Genomic DNA, 16,286 nt, shown 5'->3' with positions numbered 1-16,286 from the left:
TTTGTCTCAGTGGTATCAGGCTCTTATGTATTACTTATGCCTATAACTCTGTATTCTTTTGAAAATTGACTCAATGCCCTGACCCTGTTGATTAATTTCTAACCTCCATTTCCTATTTCTGAAAATTTTCAAGGCTGGAATAAAGATTGCAAAACTGGGGAAATAAAAGACTGCAAAACTGAGGAAATAAAAGATTAATTTAGCCAGAATATGATTGTATTAAGTCTCATTTACAAATTAGAGTTTTTAAAAAAATGCAGTGTGCTTGAATTATGTACCTTGAAACATTTTCCCATATATATCTATCTAACATTCCCCTCTGAATGCATTCAGAAATTTAAAACTGTTAATGAATAGCAGAGGACATTCCTTTAGCTTCTCTAGGAATAACTTTGTATTATTCTATAGTGAGATTTCATTTGACCATAAGACATGCTACAGTGAAGATCTGATTATTCTGTTACTTTAGTAAGCGATGTGATGTGAATAGTATAAAACTATTATCATGTTGCATATGGGAAAACCAAAATATGTGATGTATATACTAGAGGGACTAAAACCCTTGATCTGCCTAACTCTCAGACCGTGTCCTGTAGTGAATGGTGCCTGGACCATTTTGAAGGATGCTAATCCTCTAATTATTTCCTTTTCAAAGCTGAATGGTATACAGTTAACCTTGGAGCAACGCAGGTTGAACTGTGCAGATTCACTTTTACATGTGGGTTTGTTTTGGCAAATGCAGGACAGCACTATAAATGTATTTTCCCTTCCTTATGATTTTTTAAATAACATTTTCTTTTCTCTGACTTACTTTATTGTAAGAATACAGTAACATTAAAAAAAAACTTCTAAAATATGTGTTAATCAACTGTGTTATAGGCTTCTGATCAGTGGTACGCTATTAGTAGTTAAGTTTTGGGGGAGTCAAAAGTTACACAGATATTTTTTTCCTTCTTACTAATATCTCAGTCTTCAAAGAGCAATGCAGTATATCTGGAGCATGAAGGAAAAAGGGAACTATGGAAAGAATCCTCCCCTTGATTTATGCACATGTCACACCTTAGCAGCCCAGTTAGTGAACTGCATGGGCGAAGGGTAGCTCTAGAGGACACGTGGAAGGCACATATTTGAAGTGAGGACACTGATTTATTTCTCTTTCCTTAGCACTTGATCTGTGAGTCATGTTCAGTGAATGTCACTTTGCAAAAATGAAGATTGATTGAATGAATGAAACACCTGTTGTCCTCGTGTTACAAAACATTTGAAACTATTACAGTACATATTTTGTACATTTGGAGGGCTTTGGTGTATGTTTAAGTACATTATATTTAAAAGAAGAACAGAGGGACTCCTGGGTAGCTCAGCATTTGAGCATCTGCCTTCAGCTCAGGGCGTGATCCTGGGATTCCGGGATTGAGTCCCGCATTGGGCTCCCTGTGAGGAGCCTGCTTCTCCCTTTGCCTGAGTCTCTGACTCTCTTTCTGTGTCTCTCATGAATAAATAAATAAAATCTTTAAAAATAATAAAAGAAGAACAGACTCCACAAAAATGGTTATTTTTATGTTTAATAAAGATGTATAGTGTTGTTAGTATTATCCAGGTTATGGGATAAATTGGGGGATTATCCATTATCTATAACAATGTTTCTATGGGAATATATTTTTTCAATTTCAAAAAAAGTTAGGGTAACATTAATTTTTAAATTATTGAGTTAGATTTGAAAACTTAAAAAATTGGTAATCTCTTTTGTTAGTAATTTTTACTTATCCAAAATATTCAAAGGTATCAGTTACCTGAATCGTTATCCATTTTGAGTAAATCTCATTGGAGTATTTAGTTACTCCCAATGAAGAAAAAAGTGAGTTTTGCTGATTTTAGGACCTGACTCTATCCCCCAGTGAGCTCTTTCATTCCTATGGTACATGATTCTATTACTAACACTGCTTCTGTGATTCTCATCATTCTCAAGGCCTTTGGGGACACATGGAGGATTTGCAAATTTGTGGTTTTTACGTTCTATCACTCATCACCCCACGGTCTTCATACTGCTGATTTGTTTTTATAACCTGAGGGGAAAGGCATATATTGATGAAACTGTACAAAAGTACCCTGAGGCAGTGCGCTAATGATTCACATCAAATGTCAGTATTTTTCTCTGAAAATTATTTTTTTTTACTACTAAAAATGTCATTGATATTGTTTGTTTATAGGTCTTCCTATCCCTGGGCTCTAATTTCACCTTGCAGCTGGTGACTGCGATGCTTGTCAGTGGACGTTTCTACAGCATGCCAAAAATTCTCCAGGAAGCAAAATCTGCTGTCCTTCCTGTCCCTGAGAAAGCCGCCAATTCTCAGGTAATTGGTCCTCAGTGTGGGACCATCCAGGAACCACTAGAGGGCAGCTTTTCGCAGCAAGGACTAAAAAGATTCTTAGACATAAAATTTCTCAAAATTATTATTTCCCTTAAATCAATATCAAAAGTAGACATTATGAATACATTATATGAAAATAATTTGCCAATTTTTGACATTTTCATTTTTGAAGATTTAGAAATTTCCTGTCCCATGGTGTCTGAATATAAGAATTTTTAAAATAATGGTCACTTAGAATCAAAATCTCCAGGGTTTTTTTTAGGTTGTTTATATTGAATATTTAATATTGAGGTATTTTATGCTAAATAATTAAAATTAGAACAAAACATCAGTTAATGTTCCAGATTTTTTCATTTATTAATATTGTGATTATTTGTCTTTCATTTTTGAGACTCTTTTTACCATGGTAAGTTTGTGTTGGTGGAGATAAATGCTAGTGATGAAATCCTGTGACATGATTGCCCCTAAATGTTTGAATCTTCCACCAGAGTTCATTGTGGGGAAGATTGTTTCCTAATCATTTCATAAGTTCACAAAAGAACAAAGAATAACTTAAGGGCTTTACTTCCTCTGTAGGCCGATTCTGTCAAAATGGGAGCAAGACAGGGCTGTTGTCTCTGTCTCATGGTAATGTGTGTATTTTTGAGACCATGATGAGTTAACATTGCATCATGTTCTTTCAGATGGGAGCTCCTTCAGCTTAAGGCAGGCCTAGCCCAGTATGTGGATGTGTAGTCTACGTAAATGATAGCCAGGTCTGGCCAGAATCTTGTGTAATAGGAGCTTTGACCGTTAACGGTATGCTCTTCAGAAACTCCCTTCTGGGCTGCTTCTCCACAGGGAATGGATTTGCTTTGCTCCCTGAATGGAACTCATCAGCGTTAAAAATAACTGAGAATAGTGAGTTTTCTTTCTTCTGCATCTCATCTGTTCAAGAGGGAATGGAGGAATAGAACTTAGTAATATTTTGAAGTTTTGCTGTCTTCTTTTCACTCATATATAAATCATTATAAAAAAAGATTCCTTTCAACATGAACCGTTCATTCAGGATAGCAAAATATTCCTTACTCTTTGTCCATGCACATGATCACATGTATCACCGCAAAGGGAAAGATTGGGTCCAGTCATGATGTATTCCTTTCCTTGGTGGATGCTCTGTACTCCTTACCAGTATTTGTGTGTGTGTGTGTGTGTGTGTGTGTGTGTGAGAGAGAGAGAGAGAGAGAGAGAGAGAGAGAGATGTAGCTAGGACACTTCAAACAGCCTTTAGCCATGTATCAAGAATTATCTTAGATATGCCAAAGGTTCAGACAATTGATAAGAAGAAGCCTCACTGTAGTAGGGAATCTAGGCTGGTTTCAGGTTGAAGTTTCGTTTTTGTATTTCTTTTCTTTTTTTTTTCCTGTCTGTCACTCCAGAAGCTATCTTCACTTTTCTGCTACTTTCTATTCCAATTTAAAATGGAGAAAATGAGGGGCACCTGGGTGGTTCAGTCGTTTAAGCATTCAACTCTTGATTTCGGCTTAGGTCATGAATTCAGAGTTGTGGGATCTGACCCCACATGGAGCCTGCTTAAGATTCTCTCCATCTCCCTCTGCCCCTCCTCCTCTTTCCCTTTCTCCCTCTTTTCTCCCTCTTTCTAGAAAAAAAGAAAGAAAAAAAAGAAAAGCTAAAAAAAGAAATGGGAAATCTAGTCTTAATATAGAACCGTCAGTCATATGGTATCCCAAATTATAGATATTAGGACCAAAAGAGGTAAACTGAGTTATGCAAGTCACAATATGAAGCCAGGAATCTAGTTTTATTTTTACTCATTGGCCAGAACTTATTTTATCTATAAATCATTTATAAATCACAGGGTTCCCTGAGAAAGTTACCCTTAAAACAAAATCTTACTTGATATGGATAAAAAGGCGTTTATTTTTAAAAAATCTTTGGATGTTGCTGATCCTCCAAAAAAAAAAAAAAAAAAAGTTAAACTGAATCAAAGAGCTGAAAAGAACCATAATAGAAAATCTAGTTCATGGTGCTTATTTTATAAATGAAGATTTTATTATCATATCTTAGAAAGAAGTCAGATTTCAGTTACAGATAAACCAGGTTCTATAAAAACCCACAAACAAGTCATATTAAAATGCCATTTAAAAAAAAATAAAAAAATAAAATAAAATAAAATAAAATGCCATTTTTAATCTTTTGCTTTTATATAACCATAATTGCATTTATCTCTTTTTGGATATTATAAATTCAAAGGATTACATTTTGATTAAAAAAGATATAAACTATAATCAGAATTTTTAAAAGGGATAAATTTCCAAGTCTCAGATGTCATTTCATAATTGAATCTATTTTTTTTTTATTAGAGTTCAATTTGCCAACATTTAGCATAACACCCACTGCTCATCCCATCAAGTGCCCCCCTCAGTGCCCGTCACCCCGTCACCCTCACCCCCCGCCCACCTCCCTTTCCACCACCCCTTGTTCATTTCCCAGAGTTAGGAGTCTCTCATGTTCTGTCTCCCTTTCTGACATTTCCCACTCATTTTTTCTCCTTTCCTGTTTATTCCCTTTCACTATTTTTTATATTCCCCAAATGAATTAATCTATTTTAAAACAAGAAAATATGTTATGTAAACAAAGTTGGCTTTTAACTCACTCTTCAGAAAACAAGAAGCTTTAAGGAGAAACAAATATTCTAAGCATGTTTTTCCTCAGGTTGGATTTGAATCTACTGCTTTTCCACTCCTGGACATCACTGCAGGAACAAGCCAAGTTGTGATTTCCAGGAGAGGCACGTATGGCTCTCTCATGGTTGCCTGGGTGGCTGGATATGCTCCTGGATTAGAAATCCCCGAATTCATTGTTGTTGGCAACATGACCCCAAAACTAGGTGAGTTGTAGTTTTTCTAAGATCTACCCTGTAGAACATATAGATGTGTGATCGGCCGCTAATTTTCTTGGCTCATCCTTACTCTGGGTAGTAAACTACTTGTTTTGTAATACAGTGCTCCCATATTTTAGTGATCAGAGTCCAGTCGAAAGTTGGAAACAGAGATTAGATAATGGACTCAATCTGGAAAGTCTCTGAGGGGCAAGTAAAACAAAGGGAGCATTTCAGAAGCAGTAATGGTGGTATATACAAATGCTTGAATCAGAAACCAACTTATATGAGAAAGGAAGGAGATTGAGTCACACAGTCTACTTGGTAAAAATGGGACTCTTTATTCAGTCAAATTAAAAACTCATATGTCACTTAGAAAAAGTGGTCACTAAGCAGACTACTCTGTTGATATACTAGGAGTTTGTTAAAAGTAGTTCTAAAAACCTATTTGGGCCCATACAATGATTTGAAAAGATATACCTTTGTATTCAGTTACATGTTTACCTGAATATTTCTGACAATAGAGCGGCTGTGGCTTCATCTTCTTTGTTTTTTAATTATACCATGAGCTCTGTGTCCATGAGATGCAAATGTTAGATGATGTGACCACTACTGTGCAAAATAGATAGAAATTGAAGGTGAAATTTTGATGGAGAGGCCTTCCTTTAAGTTTACTTACCCTCCTCCCCAACTTTTTAAATGTGTAACCTTTTGTGGACTGATATAAAATTTTGGAAAAGACTGTATTTTACTACATATTTAAGAGTTGAATCCCAATGTAAGAAATAATACCCTTCTCCTATTCCCTTTCAGGGAGCCTTTCATTTTCCCATGGAGAACAAAGTAAAGGAGTCCTACTGTGTACATTTCCCAGTCCTGGTCAGCCAGAGGCCTTTGTCATTCACCTCTCAGGAGTGCAGAGCAGTGCCCCTGGTGGGGCTCAACTTCGGTAAGACCAACTTGAGTTTCAACCAGCAAAGTCTCTGAGGAATAATCTGGAATTTATCACTTGAAACAGAAGAAGACACAAGGATCACTTTGCTTGAAGCAGATGCAAAAACAGTTTTAGTGTAGAGCAACACATGGCCTGCATGCCAAAGATGCCACAGAGGGAGAGACTAAGTTTCATAGAGTCACCACCACTGTTTGCTTTTTTTTTTTTTAAGATTTTATTTATTTATTTATTTATTCATGAGAGACAGAGAGAGAGAGAGAGAGAGAGAGAGAGAGAGAGAGGCAGAGACACAGGCAGAGGGAGAAGCAGGATCCACACAGGGAGACTCAATCCCGGGACTCTGGGACCACACCCTGGGCCGAAGGCAGACGCCCAACCACTGAGCCACCCAGGCATCCCACATTGTTTGCTTTGAAGAGCATTCTCTCTGACCTCTCACTCAGTAGTGTTGGTCTGGAGTAACATCTCCAGTAAGAATCATGATGGCAAAGTCACCTATTACTAAAAGACTCTGTCTTTTAAGAATTTTCTGAAAAATACCTAATTTTCAATTAATAATAAGAATAGGCATTACAGGATTAATCTGACTTTACCAGTAGCTCTTCTGAGTTTAACTTAAATCAGTATATTTGCCGATATATGTGTCCCAGCCAAAAGCAATTTACTTTTCTCATACCTGGGATGGGTTTAGATTATAGTATGCCATTTAAAAAATGTTTGGCAAAAAAAAAAAAAAATGTTTGGCCACAGAATGTATTGCTGGGTAACAAATCTAAATGCCTTTAGCAACAGCAATAGTTAATAGTTTTATGGTACTTACCCTAGGCCAGACATCCCTTTAAGATATAGATAGATATAGATATAGATATAGATATATATATAGACATAGATATAGATAAAATATAAAAGATATATATGTAGATATATATATAAAATTCATGTGTACATATATAATTTATATTTATTTGTTACATGTGTCTTATATATATTTTATGTGTATATACATATATATATGTTTACTGTTACTCTTCACAACACCCATATGACATGGTTACGATTATTAGTCCCATTAGAGAAAAAGAAACTCACTGGTAGATATATAGCAGACATAGCATCACATAGTTAATAAGATTGGGACTGTGATTTGAACCTAGGCCACTGGTCTACTGCCTGAGCTCTTAGCCACTATACTATGTGCTGAGTGATGGATGCTTGACACTAGAGAGTGATGGGCTCTGGTGTGTCCTGCCTAAAAGATTAAAAAAGCTGATTAAAAACAGATTTTAAAAAGCCTGTCAGCCAAAGAAAATACATCTGTGGCCTGAATTCTGTTGATGGGCCACCTGTATTAGCTCTCTGGCATAGCTATTAATTCCCAACAAAACTCCATAGGGAAAAGCTAAGGATAAATCACTGAATCATGGATGTTTCTTCAAATTCATATGTAAAACTTTAGCAACAGTTGTGTGAGAGAATACTTCCATTACTGGTCACCTGGAAGAAGCAAGGATTTTGCATCTAATATAGACAACTATTTCTATTTGGTAGATAAGAAATTCTGGCTGACATCCAAGGATCTTGATTTTTTTTGGCTCCCTGTGTACTGATCATAAGAGAGAGCCTGATATTTCAGATTCTTGAGAGAGCTTCTTTGGGATAAACTGGAGAAAGTGACGAGAGACCTATAAGCTTTTCACTGTGCTACAACTTGTCAGGGCTTGTCACCTACAATTGCAGCTTCTATTCTTAAATTTCGTGTGTTCTTGTATATGTATCAGTAAGTAAGTAGGGGGTTTTAGGGAATTTGAAAGGGCAAGACATTCTCATGAGAAGCACCTTAAATATCTGACAAATGAATCTCTACAATAGTATTCCTGGGTTGTTGTTTTTTTTATCATTTCTTTCATGTTTTTTTTTTTTTTTTTCCAGATCAGGTTTCACCTTTGCTGAAATTGAACCAATGGGAGTCTTTCAATTTTCCCCTAGTTCTAGAAATGTCATGGTGTCAGAGGATACAGAGATGATCAGATTATATGTCCAAAGACTATTTGGGTTCCATGGTGATCTTGTTAAAGTTTCCTATCAGACAGTTGCAGGAAGTGCAAAGCCCATGGAAGACTTTGAGCCTGTTCAGAATGGGGAACTACTCTTTGAAAAATTTCAACCTGAGGTTGATTTTGAAATAATCATTATTAATGACCAGCTTCCCGAGGAAGAAGAAATTTTTTACATTAATCTAACTTTAGTCGAATTTAAAGCATTGAAAAGGTTTGATGCCAGTTGGAGGCCACGCCTGAATCTAGATTTCAGCGTAGCATTGATCACAATTTTGGATCATGATGACCCGGCAGGAATGGGTATTTCTTTCCCTAAGACAACTGTGGCTGTAGCAGTTGACACAGCTCTCATTCCTGTAGAAACTGACTTCTCAACCATGTATCCTGACACAGTCAAGATGACAGCTGTTCCACAGCCCACCGAAATGGTTGCCATCATTACCGAGGCCACCGGTGTATCTGCCATCCCTGAGAAACTTGTCACCATTCCTGATACATCTACCTTGTCTGAGAAGCCTGATGTGGCCCTTATGACTGCAAATGTTTCCATCCATGGGACATTTAGTCTTGGGCCACCTATTGTTTATGTTGAAGAAGAGGCGGAAAATGGTACATTTAATACTGCAGAAATTCTTATCCGAAGAACTGGTGGGTCTACTGGCAATGTCAGTATAACAGTTAAAACTTTCGGTGAAAGATCTGCTCAGAAGGAAACAAATGCGTTGCCCTTTCATGATGTCGATGGAATTTCCAACCTAACGTGGGCAACTGAAGAAGAAGATTTTGAAGAACAAACTCTTACCCTTAAGTTTGTAGATGGAGAAAGAGAACGTAAAGTATTGGTTCATATTGTGGATGATGATGAGCCTGAGGGGCAAGAATTCTTCTACCTGTTTCTCACAGACCCTCAAGGTGGCGCACAGATCGTGAAGGGGAAGGATGACCATGGATTTGCAGCTTTTGCCAGGGTTGTTATTACAGGTATAGCTCTAGAGTAATGGAGGTAAAAATGTGTTCGTGCTACAGAATCTGTAATAATATTATTCTGTTTTAAATTTAATTTGAGAGCCTGAATTACCTGAATCACTCCTAGTTATTTATTAAAACATTGTTTTTTGTGGCACAGACCCATAACATGAACTCATGATATTGCTCTGAGGCACCAAGCTAGAATTTAATGCACTGTAAATGTCACTTAACTCAGAGCCAGTTAAACAATCTATAAAATTTATACTTTCACAATATAGGGAAAACCTTAAAAATGCTTAAGTCCATGTTCTTCCTCTGGAAAATATTTAGTTATCGAAATGTATGATTGCCTATCCTGTTGTGAAACCTCATTCTGAATTTCCAAACCACTTTCAACAATCTATCCCAAAATCTAAGTCTCATTATTAGGAAATTCTTCCTTTATGTTGGGGAGTAGATTAAAACCATTTTCTTTAGGTCTCCCTTTGAACCAGTGTTGGTTTATATAACTTTTTACTCTTGGGTGTATATATTGCAATCACTTAAAATTTCAATGAGTTTTTAAAGAGTTCCTTGTGTATCTTATAAAATATTCCAGTGATAATTTTTAGTTTTTCTCTGAAACCATTCTATATTTCTTAACATGGTTTAGCTCAGCTTGTCAGTTCCCTAGAGTATTGACAAGGCCATCTTATGATTCTTACCTACTTTGCTCTTTTTAAAAAATTATTTATTTTTTTTTAATTATTTATTTATTTATTCATGAGAGACAGAGAGAGGCATAGACACAGGCAAAGGGAGAAGCAGGCTCCCTGTGGGGAACCTGATGTGGGACTCGATCCCAGGACCCTGGGATCACGCCCTGAGTTGAAAGCAGATGCTCAACCGCTGAGCCACCCAGGCTCCCCTGCTCTGTTCTTCGTTTATAAACATTTGTGAATTTTATATAGTGCTTAAAAGTTTCAGATGACACCATGATAAAATAATGTAGTGGAAAGAAAACAAAATGTCATGAAGCCTTTATTTATGGCCCAGATCAACCATTAATTGCGAGACTTGATGAAATCATTTAGTGTCTCCTCTTTATGTTTCTCTTTCCTTTTATAAAAGGAAAATTTTAGAATAAACATCTTTATGGTCTACTTTTAGGATTTGATGCCTTCTCCTAGAATTTTCATTTTATTCAGCCATTCAGTAATAATTCAATCACAGTTTTGCAATTGTGTAACTTCCATTTATACTGAGCATCATTACATTTATATTATCCAACAAATTTATACCAGTCAGAATTGTTATTTGTTCCTTTTCCTCCAGTTTATTGAGTAAACTCTAATTCTATTCTCCAAGTTATCTACTGATTTTGATTCACATTAGCTAAATACCACCTATATTTTTCTATTAAAATTATTTTGACACTCAACAATCTCCTTCCCCATTCCATGGGCATAGATATTTAATTGTAGTTACTTGAATTCAACAAGGGGATGACACTCAGAATGTGTAGCATCTGTTTTGGCAGAGGCACAGACCAGTCAAAATGATTGCTGGAGGCTCCTTGCTATCCTGAGCATTACCCATTTGTTATTGGATTGTGGGGAGACCTTGTAGTCCTGGTTATGGTGATAGCAGAGGGTTCTTTGACCGCTCAGGAAAGCAGCTGTTTGCCAATGGAATGAAAGTGTAAGTATGGCATACCAATACCAATGCATACCAATGGGGCATGCCAATATCATCCCAATGTGGCATACTAGAACCTTCCCGTATATCATCCCCAAGTCTAAATCACCAGGCAAATAGTCAGTAGTTTGAGCCTTGATGAGGTAGGTACTCTAATATTTACCTTCCCTACATAAGGTACATCGATGACACACAGATGACGAATGATGGACTTCATACTTCCCTCTTAATGTCATATGATGACATTTGCATGGTCATATACACCAAGTTTCCTTATTTATTTGTCTTCTCCTCTCCTGGATTTTTTTAGATTTTATTTATTTATTCATAGAGACACACACAGAGAGGCAGAAACACAGGCAGAGGGAGAGGCATGCAGGGAGCCTGACGTGGGACTCTATCCTGGGTCTCCAGGATCACACCCCAGGCTGCAGGCGGCACTAAACCGCCGCGCCACCAGGGCTGCTGGTCTCCTGGATTTTTAACGTAGTATTTAGTATTTCCCTCTTAACCACATCATTAATTTTTCCCATTTCTCTTATTTGTAGCTAATCTTCATAGTCTTTTCACATTTAGATTTTAGAACTAACTTTCAAAATAATATCAGGAAAAAATAGTTTAGTTTTAGGTTTGATCATTAGCACATTAGAAATCTTGATTCATCTTACTAGAAACTTGACATCAAATTTATTATTATAGATGTGGTAAGGGAGGTATTATGTTCAACAGAACCAAGCTGAATGCTACTACACGGAAAAGAAACTGCTTATGCTTGTGAGAAGTTTTAACCTCCTGTTTGGAGAGATCAAATTCCCACAAAAATGACAAGGAAACAATTGCTGCAGAAGGAAAAAGTTGATGGCAGGTTCTGATGCAGGGCTAAGAAGTGATTGTAGTTTTCAATTAGCAATAATCGCGCCTCAGATAAACCTCATTAGCTACAATACTGCCACTGCGCAAAGCTAAGAAGTGATCCTAGTGATTAGTGGGTGAGGATGATGATTGGCACTCTGGCTGCAACAAGGCCCACATGAGACTCCAGGCCAAAGTGGTTCATCACATGCATGTCCGTAATTCATAGGTTCCACATTTACTCAAAGTTCAGACCCACAGAGCAGGCCCTGGTGACTACTGGCTCTCTGCCATCGGGACCCTTAGATGGTTTTTCTGTTTCCTTATCCTGACCCCTAACTTCAGAGTTTCTGTCAGAACCTTAGCAGTCAGGTTTTGAGATGATGGGTGTAAGTGGTTTTTGAAGTTTATAGCTTTGGACTTATTGCTTGTAGGATCACTTTGCAAAACTGGGCCACCAAGATACCAGAAGCCGCAGGAACTGTTTACTGGCATTTCTCTAGTCTGAGAAGCTAATTTATGAGCTGCCAAAGATTTGGACTGACTAGATCAGTGTAGTGTGGGCAGTAGGTTTGTTCCAGTTTAAACATGATTGGTAGTGTGATGGTGCATGTAACTCAAATGTTTCTTTTACTAAGAAACACTTAGAAGAAAAAAAAAAAAGAAACACTTAGGAGCTCAATGATTATTCTGTTTTTCCCTGGGGCAAATAATGTGTAACATAAATGCTCTTATAGGAAGGTAAATCAGTTAAATAGAATTCATTATTCAGTCAGTATTCATGAAACACTTATAATATGCTGGGCACTGCTCTTGATACTGAGGAGATAGCAGTAAATAAAAACATTTGTACTCTGGTAGGATATACTAACTTCAAACAGTAAGCGTGTGTAAAACGTGAAGGACTATCAAATATAAAATAGTCTCATAAGAGAGAGATGAGCATATATGTCATTGTGGGAAAATAGGATTTGATGTTTTCTTTCTCCTAGCCTAATGTTCTCAAAGTTGGCTACCTTGATATTATAATTTCACTTCCACTCTATTTTTAGTATAGATCTTTAAAAATCGTAACTTGCCCTACTCACTTGTGAATTTCTCACTTTTATACTATCTGAGCTGGAAATATTAGTGAAGCACTGTAGATCTTTTAAAGACTTAAGCGTATTGTAACCCTCCATTTTTCTTCCCAGGGAGTGATCTTCACAATGGAATCATAGGATTCAGCCAGGAGTCCCAGAGTGGACTGGAGCTGGGTGAAGGAGCTAATAAGAGCAGACTCTATCTTACTGTCACAAGGCAACCAAACAGGTATGTTGATATATATGTAAAAGATGTAACATCCTGTGTGTGTGTATATACAGTATCTTAAATTCATAAAATGCTAGAGACAAGAGGAAATGCTAATAGAAGGTCATGTGAAATTTGGTATGTCAGTGTTGAGATGCTCTAGTTCTTTATCTATGGTTTAACATACTTGGATAATGAGTATAACCTAGGGCCACCATGAGTATTTTGTACTTTGTGAAGTACCATACGGATGTCAGATTATATAGATCATCACTTCAGCATATTTACTATTCTCTGATCATGCTGCATATGTAACTGTTCAACATTAGGGAAACTTGAAGCACCAAAATTTTGCTTGCAAATTAATACTCTACAGCACACGTCTTCTGAATGCTCATCACAGATGTGCATGTGGTGTGCACCCATGTACATGGATATAAATCTTTTCCATTTTGGGTATAAGTTCTCTGGAAATGTAGGTCATCTCTTGCCCTTTATTTTTATAATAACAACCATTTTTAGCAGTAGTGTGTTTAGAAGAATTCTTGACAAATGAGGAGCGTTTACTTGAAGGCTGGGGTACTCTATAATTTTTATTATCAAATTCTTGGTACACAATAGGCATAGTAGGCAGAAAAGTATTCTTGTTTCTACATTCTTGATAAATAGTAGTTTAAGAAATACTCAGTATTGAACTCAGTGTGGTCAAAGAATGCCACATAAATGCTGGCCTTAATTAATTTCTTAACTGTAATGAGGAGAATTGGTTATTTTCAGCATTATCAGTGGTCAAGGAAGTGCTGTGCTTTGGGTGAAGAAGTACAGTTAAGCACAGTGCCGACACATTCTGCATTAGACACATTTGCATAGGTTTTGCTTTGTTCCTAGGGCCTTTGAAGATGTCAAGGTCTTTTGGCAAGTCACATTTAATAAAACTGCCACCATGCTCAAAAAAGATGGTGTGGACCTGATGGATGAACTTCTGTCTGTGTCAGGGGCCACAACGTGTACAGTGGGTCAAACAAAATGCATGATCACCATTGAGCTCAAACCAGGGAAGGTAAGAAATGACAATGAACTGTATTTTCAACTTCTAATTAAATTTTTTTGGAATTAGTAATTTTAAAGTCATTTTATTGAAATTTACATATTGGTTATATGGAGATTCTCTGTGTCTCGCCTAGCCATCATATCTGAATTTCTTCTCTGGATAATAAATTTAAGACTTACAAATTATTACATTGTGAATTTTTTAGTAAGCTCATCAGTTGCACAGTTAAAAGTAGTGTTATATGCCAGTTATATCTCAATCATGATAAAAAAAAAAACCTATCAGTTTTCTCCATTTCTGTTTCTTGTCATTTGCAAGACTCTTCCTGTACCACGTGCTCATGGGGTGAATGATTTCTTAAGTTATTTTCAGCCAGATTAATATCTCTGGAAAAAAAAATCTCAGGTTTCTCTGAATGTTTAATGGTATGTTCCTATTGTACCCATAGTTCTAGCCAAATCATACTCTATCTGTAGACTTCATCCATAGAATGAAAGTTGTCTCATTCTTTATTCATATATAGTTAGAGAGTTCAGTTTTGATCTACCAAAAAAAGAACTGAGGCCATGCTTGGTGAGTGTTTAGATAAATTGTCTATGCATTTATATTGCACATGGAACTTAGGAGGATAAGCATACTCCTGTCTTTCCATGGGAATCTGCATTATTCATGTGGTATTAGTCACTGATGACTTACCGGAGCTAGTCATTTAGTAATGTGTGAGACCTTTTTCTTTAATATGACAATCTAATGCCTAAGGAAGCACTCAATGGTATTTTTTCTTTGCTACTTAATTTATTAAGCTCAAATATTTAATACAGAAACTAGCCATAATATTATGTTTTTTCAAAGGTACAATGTTTTCTTTGTCCATGCCAGATACTTTATTTATTAATGGCATTAAGGATTTATTAGTTATCTTCTTAGTTCTAGTAGTGGTATCATGGATATATATATATATATATTTATTTATTTATTTATTTATTTATATTTAAAATTTTTAAACTTAAATTCAAAAATTCAATTAATTAACATAATGTATTATTAGCTTCAGAGGTACAGTTCAGTGATTCATCAGTCTTACATAATACCCAGCGCTTATCGTATCACGTGTGCTCATTAATCATGCCAGACTCTTTAAATAGCAGAAAAAGCAGGCACAAATGCAATTAATTCAAAACATATAATTATGTATAAATCCATTCTAAATAACAACATTGTAAATTTACTTTTTTTTCCTACTTATTTTTTCACTTTCTGAGGATTACTCTACCAGTTATATTGATCTTCTCTAAGGTTACAGTAATACTTATTTTCATACCTCCCTAGAATTAAAATAATTTTATTGGTTCCAAAAGAGAAATAATACATATTTCAGAAGGTTGCATAGTCTTGGTTGTCACTACTTTGTTCTTTGTTTGGGTTATGTGTCTTGGTTCTTGTCTAAAGTCATTTCAAATGAAAATTGCTGGTTATCTGGTTGGGATCTATCTTAGGACTTCACTTGTTATATCATTTTTTTTTCAAGTTTATGACTTACAGGTTGATTTATATTTTTAAGCACCATGTGTTTTCTCTAGAATGATTTGTTCTTCTTTTTTTTTAATATAATTTGTTCTTTGAACTTTGCTGTGTCAGCTTTATATTAACCATTGCCCTATTACTTTAGAACAGGGAGCTGGCCTACTAGAGGTATTAGAAATATACACCTGCCTTGCTAGTATCTTGTTATATTTGGGAAGGCAATCTAGATGCTTCATCATGTAAAAGATAAGATAACAAATCTGTGTTCTTAGTACACCTCTTTTAGCTCATCTCTTCTATGACACTGGAACATGCGGTTGTGTAATCTTTCAACTTGCGTGCAGCTACCAGCATTCTTTCACTTCTGACTTGTTTTCCTCTTCATTCCTATGTGTTTCATAGGTCATAGTAATTTATTCTTGGTACAGTTCTTACCTTTCTAGGAATTATTATTTTACTCACAATTTTTTTGTTAGCTCCTTCCTACTTACATATAAAAAGAATGTTTTTTGTTCTTTAATAAATGAATGCATAATCATGTTAGTTAGCACTCTTCTTCACATTAATATTAATAAAATATTAAGTACATACTATTGTATTTACAGTTTTCATTATAACGACTTTTTTATGCACTACCATAACTTTTCTCCTTTAAGTA

General features: G+C 36.0%; 1 protein-coding gene and 1 pseudogene across 1 annotated transcript in view; one reads left to right on the top strand and one right to left on the bottom strand.

Annotated features, from left to right (window-relative positions):
• ADGRV1 (adhesion G protein-coupled receptor V1) overlaps positions 1-16,286 on the top strand; it is a 521,868-nt gene that overhangs the window by 187,649 nt on the left and 317,933 nt on the right. The window contains exons 71-76 of the mRNA XM_077865031.1: positions 2,211-2,354; positions 5,088-5,262; positions 6,067-6,202; positions 8,138-9,246; positions 12,957-13,074; positions 13,942-14,113. Coding sequence (XP_077721157.1) covers positions 2,211-2,354; positions 5,088-5,262; positions 6,067-6,202; positions 8,138-9,246; positions 12,957-13,074; positions 13,942-14,113 — 1,854 coding nt within the window. The remainder of the gene's footprint in view (positions 1-2,210; positions 2,355-5,087; positions 5,263-6,066; positions 6,203-8,137; positions 9,247-12,956; positions 13,075-13,941; positions 14,114-16,286) is intronic.
• On the bottom strand, positions 11,725-11,875 carry LOC144304123 (U4 spliceosomal RNA; annotated as a pseudogene).

Source organism: Canis aureus, chromosome 2, assembly GCF_053574225.1.
Source record: "Canis aureus isolate CA01 chromosome 2, VMU_Caureus_v.1.0, whole genome shotgun sequence".
Taxonomy (NCBI): Eukaryota; Metazoa; Chordata; class Mammalia; order Carnivora; family Canidae; genus Canis; species Canis aureus.
The sequence above is the reverse complement of the archived record's forward strand: the minus strand, read 5'-3'. Positions and strand labels throughout refer to the sequence as shown.